General features: G+C 43.9%; 1 protein-coding gene across 4 annotated transcripts in view; it reads left to right on the forward strand.

The window, feature by feature from the left end:
- igf2bp2a (insulin-like growth factor 2 mRNA binding protein 2a) overlaps nt 1–20,309 on the forward strand; it is a 57,154-nt gene continuing 36,845 nt past the window's right edge. Inside the window, exons 1-2 of one of the 4 annotated variants that reach the window (XM_061723656.1) lie at nt 1–542; nt 1,830–1,890. In XM_061723656.1, the coding sequence (XP_061579640.1) occupies nt 368–542; nt 1,830–1,890 (236 nt within the window). In that variant the 5' untranslated portion in view covers nt 1–367. Of the gene's footprint in view, nt 543–823; nt 1,017–1,829; nt 1,891–20,309 lie in introns of those variants that run through there. The other 3 variants (XM_061723655.1, XM_061723657.1, XM_061723658.1) reach the window with 3 other exon arrangements.

Consider the following 20,309-nt stretch of genomic DNA (forward strand, 5'->3'; position numbering starts at 1 on the left):
ATTTTATTTAGAGGCGGCGCTTGTTGGCTCCGGAGTAGCGTCGTAACGACACTTTTTTTTCCTCTCTCTCTCTCCCTCTCTCCCTCTCTCTCTCTGCCTCTCTTTCTCTCTCTCCTGCTCCCCCCAGTCCCTGTTGAAAGAGTTTGACCAGGGCCAGAGTTGGTGCTGGGGGGTCGCTCACAGGCTGCAACAACCTGGGGGGTGATTGCTGCGATTTTTTTTTAATCCCAGACATTGTTTCTATTTTCTTTTTTTTTTTTTTTCTTTTTGAATTTTTATTCTAATTTGACTGTCTCTGAATAAGATCTGACAGCCTTTGGAGATTTTTTTTTTCTCCCCCCCCCTCACCCCCCCCACCTTTCAGATCATGAACAAACTATATGTTGGGAATTTAAGTCCTTCGGTCACTGTCGAGGACTTGGAGCAGCTCTTCGGGGAGAGGAAGCTGCCCGTGGCCGAGCAGGTCCTCCTCAAATCCGGCTATGCTTTTGTGGACTTCCCCGATCAGAACTCGGCCATAAAGGCTATAGAGACTCTCTCTGGTAAGTGTGCGGGATTTTGATAAGTGATGCTGCTGGTGACAGGAACATTTCACGGCGAAGTCAAACTGCAAGAGCGCAGTGTGGGTCAGGGAGTCCGAAATGTGAGATATTTATCACTGCTGGTGTTTTTCTTTTTTTGTTTTCTGTTTTCCCTTTTTCTGCTTTTGTTGTTTTTTTTTTTTTTGTGTGCCCGGGACGGTGTTTTTTTTTTTTTTTGCGACCATCGGAGTTGAGGTGAACGCTCAGTCGTGCACGCTCCAGCAGAAATTGGATAAATGATCGATCACAGGACACACTCGGGGATTTAGTGCCCGCTCGCTTGAGGAAGACACCGGGGCCGTCCAAAACGCAATTAACGCGCACAATAACCTTTATTTTTTTTTTATATATATATTCTTTGGGAGCTTCCGACAGTGAGGAGCGCAGCTTTTTGCAATCACCCGCAGGAATGTATGGGATGGTCTGATGGTTCGGGTAGGCATGATTATTTTTCACTTATTTTTTAATCTTGATTTTATTGAGGGGAGCGCAGTGCAGCCAGCGCCGAAAACTCCTCGGAACCGTGTTCCCCTGGTGTCTGGCTATGTTTTTACGAGGTGTCTTGGAGGTGGGTCCCGGGGGTCCGGAGGAAAGGGCTCATAAACAGGTAGAGCTGAGTGGGGGACGAGGTGAGACGCTAATTCCGTGCTGCGCCAGGCCACTCATAATAGTAACGAAAAGCCGCGTTGAAGCCTCGCCGAGCCGAGGAGCGCTTCAGATTCCCAAAAAAACACCCGGGCTGGCTCAACCTCGGAGAATCGTGCGAGCGACCCACCTTCACAAAGACTACAAGTCATTCTCCTTTTTTTTTTGCTGTAAAAAAAAAAGCATCTCCTCTTTGATGTTGCATTCTTTTACTGAGAAGCAGAGAAAAATGTCCCTCATTGCACCGTGAGAGGGTTGTGGGAGTGGAAAGCATGGCTGCCCATTCCCCCCCCCCATCCACCACCTCACTCCCTCCCTCCTCACCAACACACTATATAAGCACATCATGCTTCATTTTTTTTAATTAATTTATTTTTTTGTGCCCCAATAAGTTTAATTTTTACATTTAATGCCTCAATGTTGTTTTTTTTAATGTAAACAAATGCACTTCACCACTCACGCTCCGCCCGCGCCGTGCAGGCTTACTTTTTTTTTTTTTTTTTTTTTTGCAGGGCTGTTTGAATGGGACGCACCTACTTGGTGAAGTGATTCAAAGTGCTGCTTTTGTTACTCTTATGACACTATCAATTTTCGCCCCTACAGGTAAAGTTGAATTACACGGAAAGGTGATAGAGGTAGACTACTCTGTTCCCAAAAAACTAAGGTAGGCCCACAGTCTGAAACACACACACTCACACTCACACACACTCACTCACACACACTCACACATAGTGTCTTACTACGCCTATACTGTGCTGTGCCCCGTGGCAGACTGTGTGACCTGTAGGCTTCCGCGGTGAAATATAGCACGCACATTTCCCTCCCACCACCCCCTTTTTTTTTTTTCTCGGACGCTTTGTGTCATTCCTGCCACAGCCTCACCGTCTGTGTGCTCTGTGGAGAAAATTTGTAACTGTGTATTTGTCAAACTAGAGAAAGAAAGCGATAAAAGGAGCGGTTTAGTAGTACCCACGGTTGAATAACACATGGCGGTTGCTGGCGTATCGCGTGATCTGCGACGAGGCCTTCCTTTCCCACCGCCCCCCCCTACACTGTGGATGCATGCAATAACTGTGTCTTAATTTAAATTCTCGTCGGGGCTTTGATTACACTTTAACACGGATTAATGTATACCTTTTTTTCCCCACGCAAGATAAAGTTAAGTTTCATTATTGTCTGTAACACTGCAGTGCACGAGGGATTACATAGCTCTCCGCTGGTTCATATATGGCCTCTGTGCGAAAGAAATATTCTGTAAAAACACAAAAACCAAAAAAAAAAAAACTCCACAACTAATAAACGTGCTTTTATCAGCTCGTCTCGCTCTTAACAAATACGAGAAACCCATTTTTTTTTTAGCAAACAAGCACTATTCTCCTCAATGTAATTTATGTGACATGTTACGCAGCGCTCGACGCAAATAGACCCACCCTCCCCCCTTTTCTTTCTAAATTCTCACAACAATGAGTTTCCCTATAGGAAAAAAAAAAGTACATTGCGTGACAAAAAGGTAAATATTCAACCCCCTTGCGGAAGAACACGTGACCTCTACTCCATGCTCTCCAGTGTTACTCTAGTGCGTTACACCCTCCCCCTTTTTTTCCGCTATAAACCTCCTAAAGAATAATGTGTTGGTGTAAAACGCCCGGTGACTGAGCTGCAGTGGTGGGTTCCTCCGCTTTACTGCTCGATGCAAAGGCGTTTTTTGTGTGTGTGTGTGTGTGTGTGTGTGTGTGTGTGTGTGTAAAAAGCTGCAAGGCGCAACATGGTGTCAGAGCCTGCGCCACTCCCCTCAGTTAATGCGCACGTAGGCCATGGAAACGCTGGAGAGCCTCAGAATGGCTGCCATGATAGTCCCTGCAACGCTGCATGGCCGTATAGGCGGAATCTGGACCGAGCAAATGTCCATACACTCCATGTGACTCCCCCCTGCGTGAGTCCAGTCGGCAGTGTGTGCAGCTGCTGGACCTGCGAGCTTGTTTCTGAAAGGGCCTTAAAGAGAAATCTTCGCCATGACTGCGAGGTCTTGCTTGGAGAGCAGCGTCTCGTGCGTACAGGTGTTCATTTTGAGGAGCGGCGCATTTTCAGTGCTGGAGACATAAATATACACACATATATACACAAATATATATATATATATATATATATATATATATATATATATATATATATATATATATATATATATATATATATATATATATATATATCTCATGCTATGTGTTCACACCGTATAAAAGGGACAATTGTTTGACACGACGTTTTTAATACCCCCCCTCCCCCCCAAAGTTTGCCTGTATTTGTTTTGAGGTTTTCGTGGCTAATACATTCACATACATTTAATCTTTTGACACTGAAATTCACATTCAAGATTTATCTCTTTCAATCCACGGAGAATAACATTATCCACATTATAGGTTTTTAAACATATCATTTTAATTTCTTCCCAGGCATGCATGAGGCACACGGGATATATTGTCATCATCCACTCACAGAGTATTATCCATTTATTAACTTTTATTAACAATATTTGCTACACTTTTCATTTAGATAATTACGGACAAATTGGTGGATTTTAAATGTGATTTAAATGTGCTGGTATTTATTGTTGAACTGGTCTTGGTGTCTACATTTGTGTTTTGGTGATTTTGGGAGTTGTGGAGATTTTTGTGTCATCTTCAGGCCTGTGAGGCTGCTGCAGTTTCACTTTATATTTGCTGTTTAGCACATAGTTTTGCTGTGTCATGTCTACCACCATATGAGCGTAAACAGTTGATTTAGGTGTGTTTTAAGGGGTTAAATAATTCAGAGTGATTAGGAGTGCTGTGGTAATGTTTTGACAGCTGAAGTTTCCTATTTGAGCTGCTGGGCCTTTTTAAATGTGGTTTTGATGTCTTGTTTATCGTCTATGCATTATTTCTCCTCCATAGTCTATGTTTTGATATTCAAATTGCCTCAGAGGCAACAACTATTATTCTTTATGAAGTAAAAAAGCTTTTATTTTTTATTAGTAAGACCTGCTGAAGCTTCTTTTACCAGAAAATAATGACTAATTAGTTTCACATTATTTGTTACGTTTTGGGCATTTTAAAGTATGTTTTAATTATTTTATTTTCGATTGTGAATAAATATGACTAAATATTTAAATTTAGGGTACTTAATATGGATTTGTCCACAGAAAACTGTGATTACGTATTAAAAAGAGTATTTTATGCCTGTGAGCTTCAGCTTAAAACCTCTATGTATTAAATATTTTATTTAATTGTTAAAACACAAGCCTGATATATAATTGTAGGTTTAAAAGGCAGATTGTTATGTACAAAATGCAACAAAATAATAAAACAGTAGAGAAAATAATTGTGTTTCTGTAGAATGATTATTGGAAACATTTCATAATTCATTTCCACTATTCTGTATGGTTCAATTTCACTAGAAAAATTAAAATTGTATTATGATAAGAATATATATATAAATATATATTAGTTAAATCAGATTATTTTTTTTCCCATTTTTGTTACCATGTTTTTAGTGGTAGCTGAAAAAGAAATCCGAGAAAGTGTCTGTTTCTGGTCAAGCTGAGTGAACCTCACAGCACAGAGAGCGTGCCTCGTTGTTAATTGATATCAGTGCATAATAAATGATGAGCCATGTTGCTTGACTATCAAATAGGTGGATAAAGTGCTCCTTGTTCTGGGCTTGATCAATAGCAAGTTACCAATATTAAGCAAGGCAGCGTTGTGGGATAAACAGAAGTCAAGCCATCCGGCTGCGAAAGCATAAAAGTTTGATTAGGTGTTTAATTGTCTTCATTTTATCTCTGACATGACTTTAAAAAGCGCTGAAATCAAAACGTGATGAACTTGAGATCGAGTGCTAAGTCATGTCCTACACTTCAGTCGGTTGCAAAAGAATAAACTCAACTGTCCGTATAAATAAAGCGCTCGACTTAGCGTTATGAAAAAATACTACATGAAGTTCTTTCCATTTGTTTCTTTTTTTTTCTTCTTCTATAAACTGATAAAAACCAAGGCGAGGGTGTAAACATCTGCATTGCACCACAGCGTTGCCCATGCAGATGTGTGTGTTGGCCTGTCAGTGCACACTGAGTGAAAACAGGGAAACACGATAGCCATCAGTTGATCCACTTTGAATCCATTAATGCTCCCCAGTTGATCATGGTTGAAGGGGAAGCTCTCCGGTTCAGGCTCCGGTTCTGTCCGGAGTGACAACAGGATCCACATCCGCTGCAGCCTCCTCATGCCTCTCCTCATCTGTCCACGAGGAGGAATTACACAAACTCATTCCTTTTTGTGGACCATTTTCAGTCCTCAAGAGTATTTAGGTGTTTTTTTTTTTTTTTTAGCTTCCAATCACGCCCCCCACCCCCAAAAGAAAAAAAAAAATCAGTTTTTATGAATCAGCCCAGGGCTTTTATTTTGAGTGTGCTCAAACCACTGCATTTAAATTCCCAAGCACTGCCGAATTTGTGTTTGTATGGCAATTATTTACTTTTTCATGAAAGCTGGGTTTTTCTCTTGAAGTGATAACAGACTTGCAGCAGAGTACATAGCTTAAGGGAGCAGCGAAGATCAGATGTGAGAGAATTGTAAATTCATTGTGTGCACATCAAACCCGCGAGATCGCTGCTGGAGCTCCCCTGGAAGCGTTTGTACGTATGTACAGTTGCGTCTGTCGAGGGGTTACTTCCCAGGGAGCGGTTGCTCACATTCCAACGGCATCCTTTCGCATGACTAAATATGTTACTGTACACTCATTACAAGCAGGATTTAAATAATCAGCCCGGCCGTTGTTGAGGAGGCTTGGACGGCTGGGTTGAGGATCGTTGCTCTGACTAAGCCATTGAAATATACTACCAATAACAGGAGAGGAGGGCTGTTCGCCACTCTGAAAGTTTTCACCTGAGGGGGAACCACACAGCGGGAGAGGAACCGTTACAGGAGCGCTCCGTCACAGTTTCAGCCACACACATGATCAGATTCTTCTGTCTGCGATTGTTATTTGTGGTCTCGCTGTTATGCATTGTCTCCTTTTGTCATACGTGAATGATTTTATTAATGGAGACACAGCCTAAGGTGGTAGCAAAGGGAACGCTCATTGATCAGAGATGAGAGTCGCAAAGCTTCCTTGATCTGAGCCACCGGAGCCATTTTTTCTCCAAAGTGCCTGTCAGAGAACTTGTCCCCCGATGATCTTCCCTCATTGGCTCGCTGACATCGGCTTCTGTTATGTAGAGACGTCGTATTCTGTCGCTCTTTTATCTTACCTGTGGAAGCAGCATCTCTAAATGCACCCGGGGCCGGGATCACTTACTTTCCGGGTGTTCGGGTGTCCATCTTTTGCCTCACCATCTCCTCAGCCCTTGGGAGGAAAGATCTTGATCATTTGGGAAGACAGTTTGAAGACGCAGCTTTGCTAAACAGGGTTTGCTGGTATTGTAAATGTGCTCCGTGTGAATATTTAATGATTTATAAATCAGGACTGTTGAGTAGCGCAGATTTTACACGTTTATTTTTGGAGAAGTAGTTTAAAGATGCAACAGCTGCTTGAAACCTCCCTTCCTTCTCACTGTCCCTCTGCTGCTTGGTCGGTTTCTCCCATGCGTCCGTGTGCAGCATAAGAATAGGATAGTCAAATAGAAATAAGACTTAAGAGCCAGAATACTGGACATATAAGTGCGCAGGGTCCTCCCACCGGGCCCACAAGGGTGTGGTTTCCACAGAGCGGTGGGCAGCTGAGACACACAGCAGGTGGCGTTTCTCACCCACATCATAAAACCATAAAAACGGGTACAACTGAAGACCCCTGATGGGATTAGAACAGGTGAAAACTCCCACGGAGCCAGCGAGGGTGAGCCAGAGGCTGAAATGCCCTGAAACACTTGTTGAGAGCCGCGTGCTGGGAATGTCGTCAGCCCGAATCGGACCAAATGGACTCCTTAATCCCTTCTGTCGGCCCTGGGCTCAACTTTTCTCTTACCTTGATTTTAAAAACGCGGATGGGAGCCGAGGTGGGGCTAAGCTTTTACGGGATGCGGTGACCAAGAACTTTGAGATTCACATTCCTTGTTGAGTGTTTAAAACAACAAACCACTGAAAAACACTAAAGGTTGCAAACCCCCTCCTCAAAAAAAAAACCAAAACAAAACAAAGAAGCAAAGCAGCTTCTTACAGACAGCAGATAACCACAAAAAGACAGAAAGAAAGTTAGGGAAGGAGAACAAACACAACGGCAGGGATGAACAATTTCTAAAAAGAATGACTACAAAAAGTTGAAAAATGACCACAACCCTCTCATTCATAAATTACTACACAACTCTTCAATCCAGTTCAATAACACTTTATCACTCACAGAAGAAGTTATATACAACTCTAAGTTATGTTCTTTATTTCATAATTTGAATATCTATAAGTAAGCTACTGATACTTCCATCTTTTGGATTTATGTAAGCCTTTCACAATGTGTATATATATATATATATATATGTATATGTGTATATATATATATGTATATGTGTGTGTGTGTATATATACACACATGCATATATATATATATATATATATATATATATTATATATTATATATATATATATATATATATATATATATATATATATATATATATATATATATATATATATATATATATATATATATATATATATATATATATATATATGCTATTGAATCTAATGTGCAACTACACCATCTATTTCTAAGCACATGCTACAAAATGGCTTTTGAATAGTTTTCTGCTCCACAGCGACCACTATGATTGACATTGATGGTGGGACAAAGAACCAAGACGTAGTGCATTTAGTCATTCAATGTTCAATGTTTTTTTTTCTTTTTTGCATCTTGCTCTTTCGCTTTTTTCAGACTTCCATACCGAATTCACAATTTAACTTTCAGTTTTTGTGCCAATACGAGAGTTTTTGCTTTCTCTTTCTTATGTGTGGACGTACAGCTGTAGTTGAACAGATCTTTATTACGGTAATGGTAGACAGAACTGTAACTGCAGACTAGCAGCCAAATGCTGGCAGCCTCTCGTTATCTGTTCGTGCCGCCGGTGGTGGCGTTTGGTAACATGAAGCCGTGGTGACAGGAAAAGTATCGGGGAAGGCAGGGAGACCAATCAAAACAGTCAAGAAACCCTTCAACACGGAGCAGTTTGCATAATTATTCTGATTAAGAAATGAGTCAAATGTAAGATGTAATGTAACTAATGCTGGTGAGGTTCTGCACCAGCCTCGAGAGACTGTAATCTTAAAAACTTTGGACCTGCAGAGGACCGGCGTGCAGCACGGTCTGCAGCCACGAGCCGCTCCTCATCTCACTGGAGAAAGCGGTTGCCTGGCAATCGAGAAAGGCAAAGCTATGTGCCAAATTGATCGCGGCGCATCACACCGCTAAACTGAAGATGCCTGCCGGAACCCTGTAAAAATGTAACATGCAGACAGCCTTGCCAAATGTTTTAATTTGGCCCAGGAGGTATGTTTCCTGTGTGTCTGCGACGAGTGTCACACCGCTGATTTACTTTTCATTACATATCCTTTCGTCTCCGCTGTGCCACAAATTGAGATCACCCAAACGGTTGGTGTTGCTGCCATCTGAGCGGTCCCACCAGGGCAAACTTTTAGCTCCAGTGAATTATTGATACGTCATGTTAGAAAATGAAGTTATTCATTTGGCATTCACTAAATAAGCAACTTTACTTTTGTCTTAAAGGTTTTTAAAACCCTCATGTGGTCCCGGATATGGTCTAACAGGGAAATTATATGCATTTATCGTTTTCATGCAGCTTGTCTGTGAAACGATCCGTGTAACTGCAGGAGCATCTTTTGATATCAAGGTTTTTTTTCCTTTTTTTGATGTCAGCTCCATATGAAGCTGCAAATGTCGAAAGATAGTGAGACGGTGGTCTTCTGACATTTACAGCATCGTGATGTGGGAGCAGAGCCGAGCCATTGTGCTCGCGTGTGTGTGTGTGTGTGTGTGTCCGTGTGTGTTTACGGGTCGAGCTGTATTCACTTCCAACTGTTCCAGGTTACATTCTAAACGTTGCCATGGGAACCAGATTTGAGTGTTTTTTGCGGGGTTAAAGGAGGAGAGCTCGAGCGAAGGAGGCCTTTTTTCGAGAATAAACTCAAGGACTGGAGTTTAAGCTGCAACATCCCTGATACAACCCCCCCCCTCCCTCCACCCCTCCTTGACAAAAAGTTGGGTTTTACTGCGTGACACCTTGAGACTCACGCCACAAGCGAGCGCTGATGTCACTTTCACAGCTGTATGATTACAGGTTAAGTTTGGCATGAACCGCTGTCAGTTTGTAAGTCCTGTAATTTCCAGCCAGTCCCAGGAGAGCGGAGGCCGTCCACTGGTCGCAGCTGCAGTCCCCAGACTGCAGTCCAGCTGTGTGTCGGTGAGGCTCCCGTTATGGGCGGCGCAGCGGTCAGAGTGCTGATTTTATATGACAGCGAATGCATAACCTCCGCTAGGTGCCTCAATAAAAATCGCCCATGTAAAGCTGTTGCCTCTCTCTCCGAAGCTTTCGAGTGCTCGTTTTCTTTCACACAAGTGCAGAGGAGGAAGCTGCTTGAATACGCCATGCATCCATGTCATGTCTCGTGACCCCCGTCTTATTCATGAACCCGCTTGCAGCTGTCATTTCCATCCTTTTCCATATGTATGCAGCGGAAGCCGAGAACCCGAACAGAACAAGTCATCTACACACAGCTGAGACTCCCCGACACAACCTGGAGCACAGTCTGGCCATTGTGCTTCCTCTGTCTCTGACGGAAGAGGAAGACGTAGAGAGTTGACTTCCGAATGCAGAGAAAGGAAAAAAAAAAAAAAAAGCTCATGCATGCTTGTACTTTTCTCTTGGAGTGTGCTTCTGCTGCTGCATCTCTGCCTCTGCGTGGGGAGGAATGAGCACCGCTGACAGAGGGCAGCGTTTCATCCCCCACTGAGGCTCACCGGCTGGTTGTGTGAGGCTGTGCAGGTCCCGTCTCCGCGCCGTCCCAGCGGTCCGCTCACAAGTACGGGATTTCTGGGATTTCAGTTCAAGTCAACCCTCCTAACCCCTCCTCACTTGTAGCTGAACATTACTAAGATTCAGACACATTAAATATTAGGAAAGATTATGCCAGATCTTGTCCTCAGCTTCATTCCATGCACCTGTGAAGATATGTGTCCATCAGGTTTATTTCTATCCCTTTCTATTTCTTTTACTGAATAATAATTTAGATTTCCGACGCGCAACACGCCAGTAGCTTCCTCCATAACTTTTGAGGTCAAGGATTAATATCTCCTCAGCTCAGAGACTCGACTTAGAGTGTTTAAAAGAATCCTTTAAAAGGTTTTCTTAGTCAGGGAGATTACTTCTAAACGAAACCATAAACAACACCTTAAAAAAAAAAAAGAGTCTGTGTCGTGCAGTCTGCTGGTAGAGAAAATGGATGGATTAAAGAAACTGTCCCTTCATGTCACAGCAATTTCTTGACGTAAACATCAGATATTAAAGTTCTCAAAATACATACGATTAGAATAAAAATCGCAAATTTTAATCTAATATTTCCAGAAACTCAGTCCTGTAAGTGTTGGAATGTTGTTTCTTTTGGCTTGATTTAGTAAAAATGTTTTGTGCAATGTTAATCCTCGTTTTACATTTATTCATTCATTCTTTTAACCTTGTGTTTTGCGCTCCGGGCACCATATTTGACACATATTCCTGCGTGTTGCGGCCCTGCGCCGAGGCGGTGCTCGCGGCCTCTCCTGTAACTTCAGCAGAAGTGCTGTTTTGTATTTGGCAGTTGTGATACGGCGTAAAGCCTGTCGTTTTACGCAGCTGTGCCTGATCCCGACTCTGATTTGCTGAGCCGGGAGATGAGCCGGGTAATGTGGGCCGGGCAGGTGCTGCAGAGTCGGTCGACTCCATCTGTCCTCCTGCCAAGTGACCCAGCACATGCCAGTCAGTCACTTTGAGAGAGACGGGCACTGTATGAGAAAAAGGCAGACAATGAAAAAGCCGGCCGAAAAAAGGGACGTAAAGAAGAATAGGAAGTTGCAGAGTGGGGGGTTGCAGTGACCCTATGAGGCTCCTTTTTGAATTTTTCACAACAAACAGCAGGTCATTGGGAGAAAAGGGCATTATTTTCCTGCAGTTGCTGCAGAGCTGCACAAACAGAGCAGACTAATAATAATAATAATAAAAAGATCTTTCCATATTTTGTTGTCTAGCTGGCTCTTGCCGATTTTTCCCTGTCGGAGCAGCATGTTTTATTGCAAAGTGTTCAATCTCAGTAAACAGGCTACACCCAGGGTTCCCCACGCCTGCTCTCGTTCTGGAGGACCTGCCAAACCGTGCATCAGGAGGACTGTCGGATTCTATCCTGAGATGTCAGAGATGAAGAAAAAGAAGAAAAAGGGGAAAAAAAAAAAAGAAGCCTGTTAATACGTAAAACAACACGTGTAAAACTGTCAAAATTCATGTGCAGGTTGCTAGGATACGGACCGGTTGATTGATTGGGCGTGTGTTTAGCATGGAAATCCTGACGCTGCTCGCAGCTATCCATCCTGAGCGCTGGTGAACGTGCCGCTTCCCCCTTCCAGCGGTGCGGCACCTCGGTCTCGTGCAAACAGCTCTGTGACACTGACCGATGAAGTGGCCGTCCCTGCCAGGTTAAATACAGCGCGGGGGAGACACATATCCAATTAAAATTGAGGGATGCGCCCATCGCAGAGCTGGGCCCGGAGAACCTGAAGGCAAAACTGCAGGGCATCTTCAGCTCACCAGCTTAGTAAATATTTGATGCTGGAGCAGCCAAGCGTGTGTTCTTGTAGAGAGGGGGTGCTTGCAAAAGTTAATGAGGTCTTTTCTAAAAGTTTTTTTTTCTTTTCTTTCTGTCATCAATACACTCATTTTGTATGTGCTCAGGTGTTTCTTCTTCATATTTAAAGGAGGACTGAACAGCATGCTGCTCTTCACCTCTCTCTTCCGGGGACTTTGTTTTCACTGCAGCACCTGGTGCTCGTGCTCCCGCCATCACCCCCCCCCTCTCTCTCCTGCTCACATGTGCACGGGTTGTGTCGAGATAGATGGCGTGCATTATTGTCTTTCGCTGCCTCGCGTCACCGCTGCCCCTGGCAGAGACAGGCAACCGAAGACTCGCTTGGTATTAACATGCGGGGGTGTGAACAGCGTACGACTGCACGTCACGTACAGTAGGCTGGATGTGAGCAGATAGTGTAGCAGAGACAGGCAGTTTATTCTTAGTAGAGTTGCGGTTGCCGCCATCCAGAGTCTTCCACAAGTACAGTAAACGTCTTGTGTGTGCATTGCGTCCACTGTGCGTGTGTGTGTTTGTGTTTGTGTGTGTGTAATGTGCCTCTGTGTTCCTGCCATTACCCAAGTGGGAAGCTGCAGTCCATTTCAGAGATTGCAGCTGAGATGGTTTCGTTTCAAGTGGCGCGGGGAGTGATTCCAGGCGGCACGTTTTTCCGGTCGTTGTAGGGCGATAAATTCTCAGAGATGTAAAATGACAAGCTTCAAAAGGCTCCTTTGGCATCTGATAGACGGCGGTGGAAATGATGATGCTTCTAATATGGAGCACAATCCAGGTTGCCCCCCCCCCCCCCCCCCCCACACACACACACACACACACACTCACACACACACACACACACAGATGGGCTCTGATTCGATCAAACGTCAGCACACATAATAGAAATGTGACCAGACAAAACACAGCTGTAATTAGCCTTCTGTTTTTGCTTTTTCTTTTTGAAGCGATCCTCCGGGTTGGGATGATGCTTCCACGGCGAGGTCGGATCATGACAAACGACAAGAATCTCATTACTATGTTGCGTTTGCGGCCCGCTCAGGTCTGCCAGGCCTTCGCACTGAGTCAGTGGCTTTCCAGAGCCGTCTTAAGCCTGGTTCTCAGAGCTGTTCTTACTCATAATAACCGCTCCAACTTAGTCAGGGTGTTTGTGAAAGGCGAATCGGCCTTGTATGTTTTCTGCCCGGGGCGGCGAAAGCAGCCGGCCTGTAAACGCTTGCAGATTTGTTTTGGTGTTTCTGATGAGGAGTTTTGCAGTTCCAGTAGGGGCTGAAATAAAAATACTTGGTTAATTTGTAGACAGAACGACTGAAGGTCCGTTCCCTGTTGTAAAAGCACACCAGATTGCATCGGGAAGGGTTTATTTTCTACCATATGGGATGCTTGTCCTAGAATTAGCTATTTGTTTAGTTTCTTCCTCTTTGGACTTTACTTTCTAGTCGCATATGGGAGCCTGCAACTACCGACTCCCATCTCTGGCTTTCCCACAACCACCAGTAAAACTCTCGCCTCTTCCGTCTCACTTTAAATGCTGCCCATGCCGTTTCCACCTGCTCCCTCCTGTCAAGGAGGCCAGGCTCCTAACTTGAGATATTGATGTCAACTCAGGATATTTACTCAAGTATTTATTAAGTATTGATCAACACAGACATCCTCATGAGCGACTCGGATAATTGAATCAGCGTTCATTCCCACGCGGGCATCTTCCCACCCCTGGCCAAAGCCCCCCCCCCCCCCCCCCCACCCGCGGCCCTGGACCACCCATCCCCGTCTCCTGCCCGCTTCCTGTTTGGGCCCCATGCATCATTTCTCAGAGTAGGTCGGGATTTGGAGCCGCGGGATTAAAGTCAGACAGGGATAATGCCACTTCAGCCACTTGTGAGTCACATGACACGAGATGATCTAAGATATTGGGAGGGGCACTATAATGTCGTTAATGCATGGCAGGCTCTTATAGGTTTGACTCCACCCCTTCGCGGGCCTCGGGTCACGGCTACGAAAACACGGAAGGACGGCAAGGACACCAGAGGCGGCAGGGATGAGCTGTTTTTCTCACCCCCCACTTTAGCGCCCCTTCACACTCCCCCCCTCCACTCGGAAGTGCCTGTTAATGCAATTCTAACTTTAAACCTGTTACTGGCGCCCCCTCCTCCCCTCCAACCAGCACCAGCGCCTCCTATACCCATAATCCCACTGCCCTCTTAATCTCTTGATGGTTTATTGGACCAACTACTCTTCATTAACTTTACTTGTGCAAAACTGCTTTTATTCCCGGCTCCTGCAGTGTTTTATTCCCCTCCGTGTTTGTGTTTAATTTCTTTGACACTTTTGAGCTCGTTCAAATAATTGTCTGTGCATTTCTGTTTCTATTTGGTAAAGTTGTAACATGGACAAGCTGGTTTATCTTTTCATTTAATTAAACGCTTAATAATTGTATCAGTTTATCATTAAATTTAGAATATTTGTAGTTTCCTTTTCACCGAATTAAATAGTACTTTAGTGCAACTCTGCAGTGCAACTCTGTCAAGGAAATGTGCAACAAAAGCTGTCTGAAACACAATGTGCTCTAAAAATGAGAGAGGAAGGAGTGTTTGGTTCCAAAATGAGCTGAAATGAAAGTGAAACTGAGCCGTAAAAGCACGTACTGATCTGTAAACCCCTGAGAAACGCTGTTTGATTTGGTCTCCAGGAGCGTTTTTCTCCGGACTCCACGGCGACGGCAGCTGTGACCTGCAGCGGCGCGTTTTCTAGCGTCCTGCCCACTGATCAAACTCTCCAAACGCCTCTGCTTCTCAGAGGAGAAACTTCTGCTCGCCTCCAGCCAGTCGCCGTGTATTATTTTCCTCTTTCTGTGCGAGGGACTTCCCTGCAGACACGGGGAGGGTAAAAAAAAGCAGAGGAGGTGTGTTTGTGTATGTGTGTGTGTGTCTGTGTGTGAACAAGTGAAGCCGGCTCTCCAGAGGGAGCCGGGGCGAAGAAGTGAGACGGGCAGAGAGAGAGAGAGAGACAGAGAGAAAGGGGGGACGATGAGAGACGACCAGCACACAGAGAGGACGACAGGCGCGCAAACAGTTGGAGGGCTTTGCGTAATGTTGAGTTGTGTACGTGCCGTGCGTTTCCCCCCGCCAGGACTTCCACCTATGGCAGGCGGGCTCAGCCGTTCAGCGACAGTATAATACCACCGTATGGCTGGCAGATTAAAGGATGAGAACTAAGGAGCGAGCCCTGCAACCCAAGCAGCAGAAGCAGCCATGAGGAGCAGCTGAGAGTGGACCCGGACCGCTCCGCCGCAGTGTGAGCCGGTACCCACCTGTCGGTAGCCTGGGACGCTGAGGTGCGTGAGGGAGATGCACGGCTGTGCGTCGGTGTCTCTGCTACATGCGTGCGTTGTGTCCTGTTGCGTGTCTGTGACTGTGCTGACCAGGTGCTTTGAGATCGGGAGGGGGCGGGGGGGGCGACCCCACGGGAGTCTCGGGTTTGTGAGGGAGCGTGCGTGGGATGCTCGGAGGACAGGACAACAACGGTAGATTAAACATGTATGTGCTGTAATTGCGACTCACTGCGTTGGTTTGCTGTTTTGCATGAGAGGCAGAAGTGAGTTTTTCAGCAACTTTTCAGTTCCCACGTGAATAATCCTGCACAGTTTGCCCGCGAGGAAGGTGGTCAGGATTCAGTGTTTACTGCTGCTTTGTGATGTGCATGTTTTAGTTGTTTTTTTTCTCTCAAAAACCCAGCAAAGATTATGTACTTTTCAGTGCAGCAGGGGATTCCTGGGGTTTCAAAGGGTTGTACGTTAAGAACTTAAAATTATCTGCAGAAGAAAAAAAACTAAGTCTCAAAAGACCGGTGACCGTTACAAAACTTGAAGACACAGCTGCTACAGACGAAGGACGGATGGATGAATGTCTTAGAAGATGTCAAATGAACATTTCAAATGACTCACTTCAGTTTCCAGTGATTTTAATCAGTGGATTTCCCCCCTGCTGCAACTATACCATCCTATACGGCGGTGACATTATGATCCTATTAATGAGCCTTACATTGCTGTGTAATCATCTCTTTCTCACGCACTACTTGCACAACACGCAGAAGAAAAGCTTTGGTTAAAGCTTTACGTAGATGCAGGACCCTTTACACCAAGCGCAGACCCCTGCATTACATTTTAAAATGTGTGAATGCTTGCTCACTGCAGCATCCAGTCGCCGTGGTGGAGGGAACTATTTTCATTTAAATTGAAATGGATTGTACCACATAGACATGCAGGGAAAAATGATTTTAATATAGCAATTTTATTGACTTAACAAGCGTGAAGGGGGAAAATGTGTTTTTGTGTCATCTGGACACCCTGCGGTGTTGCAGCGCTCACTGAAAATTAATTTTTGAAGATTACACCTGAGAGCTGAATACCTCTATATCTGCAACCTGTATGCAGAAGCAACACTTGTGCAAAGACTCGCTGATTCATTTCTGTTTCCCTGTGTCGAGATGACCCACAGATTCAAACATCTGTGGATGGTCTAAATTGAATATGATATCACATACTGTGCAGAGATGTCAAACACGACGGGACTGAGCCACTGAAATCTGTTGCATCATTTACAATGAACCCCAATTATGTGGCATCGAGTCACTGCTTGATGCTTTAAACTTCCCTGCATACTAATAGACCCCGTTAATTAACTTTGCACTCGTGTGCCGGGTGAAGAAACAACATGCGGGGTTTTCTTATTTATATCTTTTATGAAGCAGCCGAGTGAGTGTCGGCAGCGAGGAGCAGACACATGTCAACAGGAAGGCTGTGGCTTCAAGTAAGAGCTGCACGTGTTCTCCCTCCGAAGAGAAACGGACGGGCAGGTGAGCCTGCTGAATCCTGATGAGTCCGTGCACGAGTCCGTGCCCACCGAGGTCCGGCAGGGAGACGGGAACAGGCACCTGAGCGCTACAGGCTGGAGTGAGACGGTTAGCAGCGGTGCGGAGCAGCAGCTTTGTGCACTCTGCAGAACTGCTGTGAAAGGGGTGCATTCAGGGAGCCGTGGAGAAGAGCAGATGCAGGGCTTGAGATGGGCTTTTAACAAATACCTGGTATTAACCTGAATATAACGGGACTGAGGTGTGAACCTTTTTAGAGAAATTGAAATCTAGTTCAGAATCGCCGCCCACATCATCTCCAGAACCTCTTCTCCAGAGCACATCACACCCATCCTCAAGCCACTTCGCCGGCTTCTGCTCCACTCTCACATTGATCTCAAAATTCTGCTCCTCACCTTCACGGTTCTCCATGACGTAGCTCCTCCATACCTCTCAGAGCATCGCCCACACTCAGATCCTCCTCAGCCTCCCTCCTTCCACCCGCCCGCCTTCAGGAGGTGTAGAGCTAGCAGCTCTCCCCCCGACTCTGGAGCTCTCCTTACCTTTGACCTTCTCCACATCTTCAAATCTCACATTAAGACCTGATAGCAAAATATGATTGAATCAACGTTGAAATAGGGCTGGGCGATATATCGAGATTTTAATATATATCGATATATTTTCAAACGCGATATGGTATGAGACAATATCGTTTATATCGAGAATTTTTTTTTTTTTATATAGCTTATTTTGTGACAAATTAACTTGAATGTTTTATTTGAGATTTGCACAAATGTTTTGTTATTTGCACAACTGTCAACCTCATTGGAAAAGTCTGCCTGTTACTGTCTACATTGTATTAATTGCACAGTGTATTTTAATTTAATTGTTATGCAGGAAAGGGATATTTGTTTTATTTTATTCAAGAAGCATTTTTATTCTATATATGCAGGCAGTTTATTTTTATTTCATTTGTTTTATACATTTTGATATTGTGCAGACCTCTGTTAATAAATGTACCTGTGTGACATTTGGCACGAGGCTTTGTATTAAAACTTTATTTTTTTAAGGGTTTGCCTCAGAAAAAACGAAGCTAACAGAGATGCTATGCTATAATGCTTTGGGGGAAACCCCAATTATGGCACAGAAAAAATATCGATATATATCGAGTATCGCCATTTAGCTAGAAAATATCGAGAATGACTTCTGGTCCATAACGCCCAGCCCTACGTTGAAATATGGTTAGGCAGAAACATTGAAGCCATGTTGAAGCCATGTCCATGACAAACAGAATACGTTAATTCAACATTGATTACACATTGGCTTTAGAATTGGATGATTGATTGATGGTTGATCCACCATCAGTCGTTGACCTAAAACAAAAATCAACCTTTTTGTGTCAGTGTTTGAAATTTCCCCCAGTTTGTGTTTTCTGTTCTGCCCCGCCTGTTTTCCATCTCCCCTGATTGTTCACGCCTGTGTCCCTGTGTATCTGGACTCGTCTTCCCCTGCTCCCTGTCGGTCCGTACTGTTTGCTCCCTCCATGTTGTCCCGTAGTTTTTGGATCCCTGTTTCTGTTCTGCGTCTTTTGATCCTGCCCAGCAGCGCTTTTGCTTTTGGTTTTGGTTTTGGTTTTTTCTGAATAAACCCTGTTTTTTGGAACTCCTGCCTCTCACTCTCCTGCATCTGGGTCCAAAAAACAACCATCCCTGACATTTTGACCATAATTCAACATTGATCTAACCTATTTAGCTATCTGGGAAATAAAGAAAGAACATGCATTTGTAGTTTAAACTGTTGTTTTGTTAGTTTGGTTTTATTTTGATTTGTTTGCACTTTGTTAATGTTTTGATTTATTGCTTTTATGTTGTTTTTATTATTGATTTTTTTCTGTAAGGTGTACATTATTATTTCATTATTAATAAATACAATAATACATACATAATGATTTAGATTAATCAAACTAGTAGTAAAGTAGTAAATAGTAGTAAATAGTTATGATTATGTTTTGAGATTATGAACCCCTTCATAAAGGAAGAATTATCCAATTATAAAATTAACAACAACAAAGAAAGATTAGTTAATTCCATCAGCCATATGGAGTGTTTCTTTTGTTTCTTTTCTTTTTTTTTTTTATCTTTTAGCTTACTGTATTACAGTTTTCTGGAGCATAACTTCCCAGTTTTGCTTCAGTCCTACTTCTTGAACGTGCGTCATTTTGAGCTGAAACAGCAGTTGTCTGTTAAAAGTCCTGAAAGTACATTACCTGCCCAGAACCAGCGCGATTGTTAACATAGATGCATAGATGTAACGGTTGGATAGCAGCCGTTCTCTAACTGTGTGTAATGGACCTAAGGCACGGATGTGGCAGCCGTGGCGAGACCCGCTGGAACATCTCCAGAAAGGAGCCCCGGCACTTCCTCCTGCACACCATACACCATCCTTATTAAAAGAAAGGATTTAACGCCATCCAGTAGTTCAGCAAAAACAAGCAGAGTGGGGTGAGCAAACACAGGGCAACTAAATGTGTGCAAAATGATATTTTATGGCTTTTAACAAAATATTTATATATACTGTTTATATATTGAATTACCAGCCTTAATAAATGTGTTTCCAGTGTTTTCATAGCCTGCACGAAACAACATGGTTAGTGTACAGGAGTCTTTTTGCGGTTCATTACTTTAAGTATTTAACCACATCACAGTCCAGTGTGAGTGCAGTCTCTTATCAGAGCATAGTCCTTTGAAATTGAGTGTTTAGTAAATGTAATTTCTGAGGTCAAGGTGCAATTTTTCATTTGGAGTCTCTGAATTTGTGTAAATTATCTACGTTTATTTAGAAAGGGCTTTATTTTAATGGCTTTCTTTAACTGTAGAATGATCTGAGTGAGCCTTTGCAGGCTCCGCTGTTTCTCTCAAGGCCAATGCTCTGGCTCTTTTTTTCAGGGTTTTAAAGAAAAGGGCCTGAGTCTGCTACTAAATTTAGTGGGCACTTTCATCGCTCTATTCACCCAGCTCTCCTCAGCGTTTCATAAATCCAGGATTCCAGTAGTGTTTGAGTCAATCTGCTAACATAATTAACAGACAAACAAATATATATTTGTATGTGTTCATTGATATTTACCGACAGCCTTCAAGGGACTTTTTTTAGGAAATTCTGAATCTGTAAAACACAATACTGCCCTGATTCCACACAAACACAAGATGGTGTCTTTCTGGAGTTCTTCTGGCCTTGGTCGAGCGTCTCAGGATTATATATTTATGCAGTCAGGCGCTGACTTGAGTCCCGAAGGCTGCGTGTTGCACTGCTGCTCCACACTCTTGTTTCTTCCTCTGGGGGGGGTGGCGACAGCAACAAATCTCTGTGGCTGGAG

Source organism: Cololabis saira, chromosome 6, assembly GCF_033807715.1.
Source record: "Cololabis saira isolate AMF1-May2022 chromosome 6, fColSai1.1, whole genome shotgun sequence".
Taxonomy (NCBI): domain Eukaryota; kingdom Metazoa; phylum Chordata; class Actinopteri; order Beloniformes; family Belonidae; genus Cololabis; species Cololabis saira.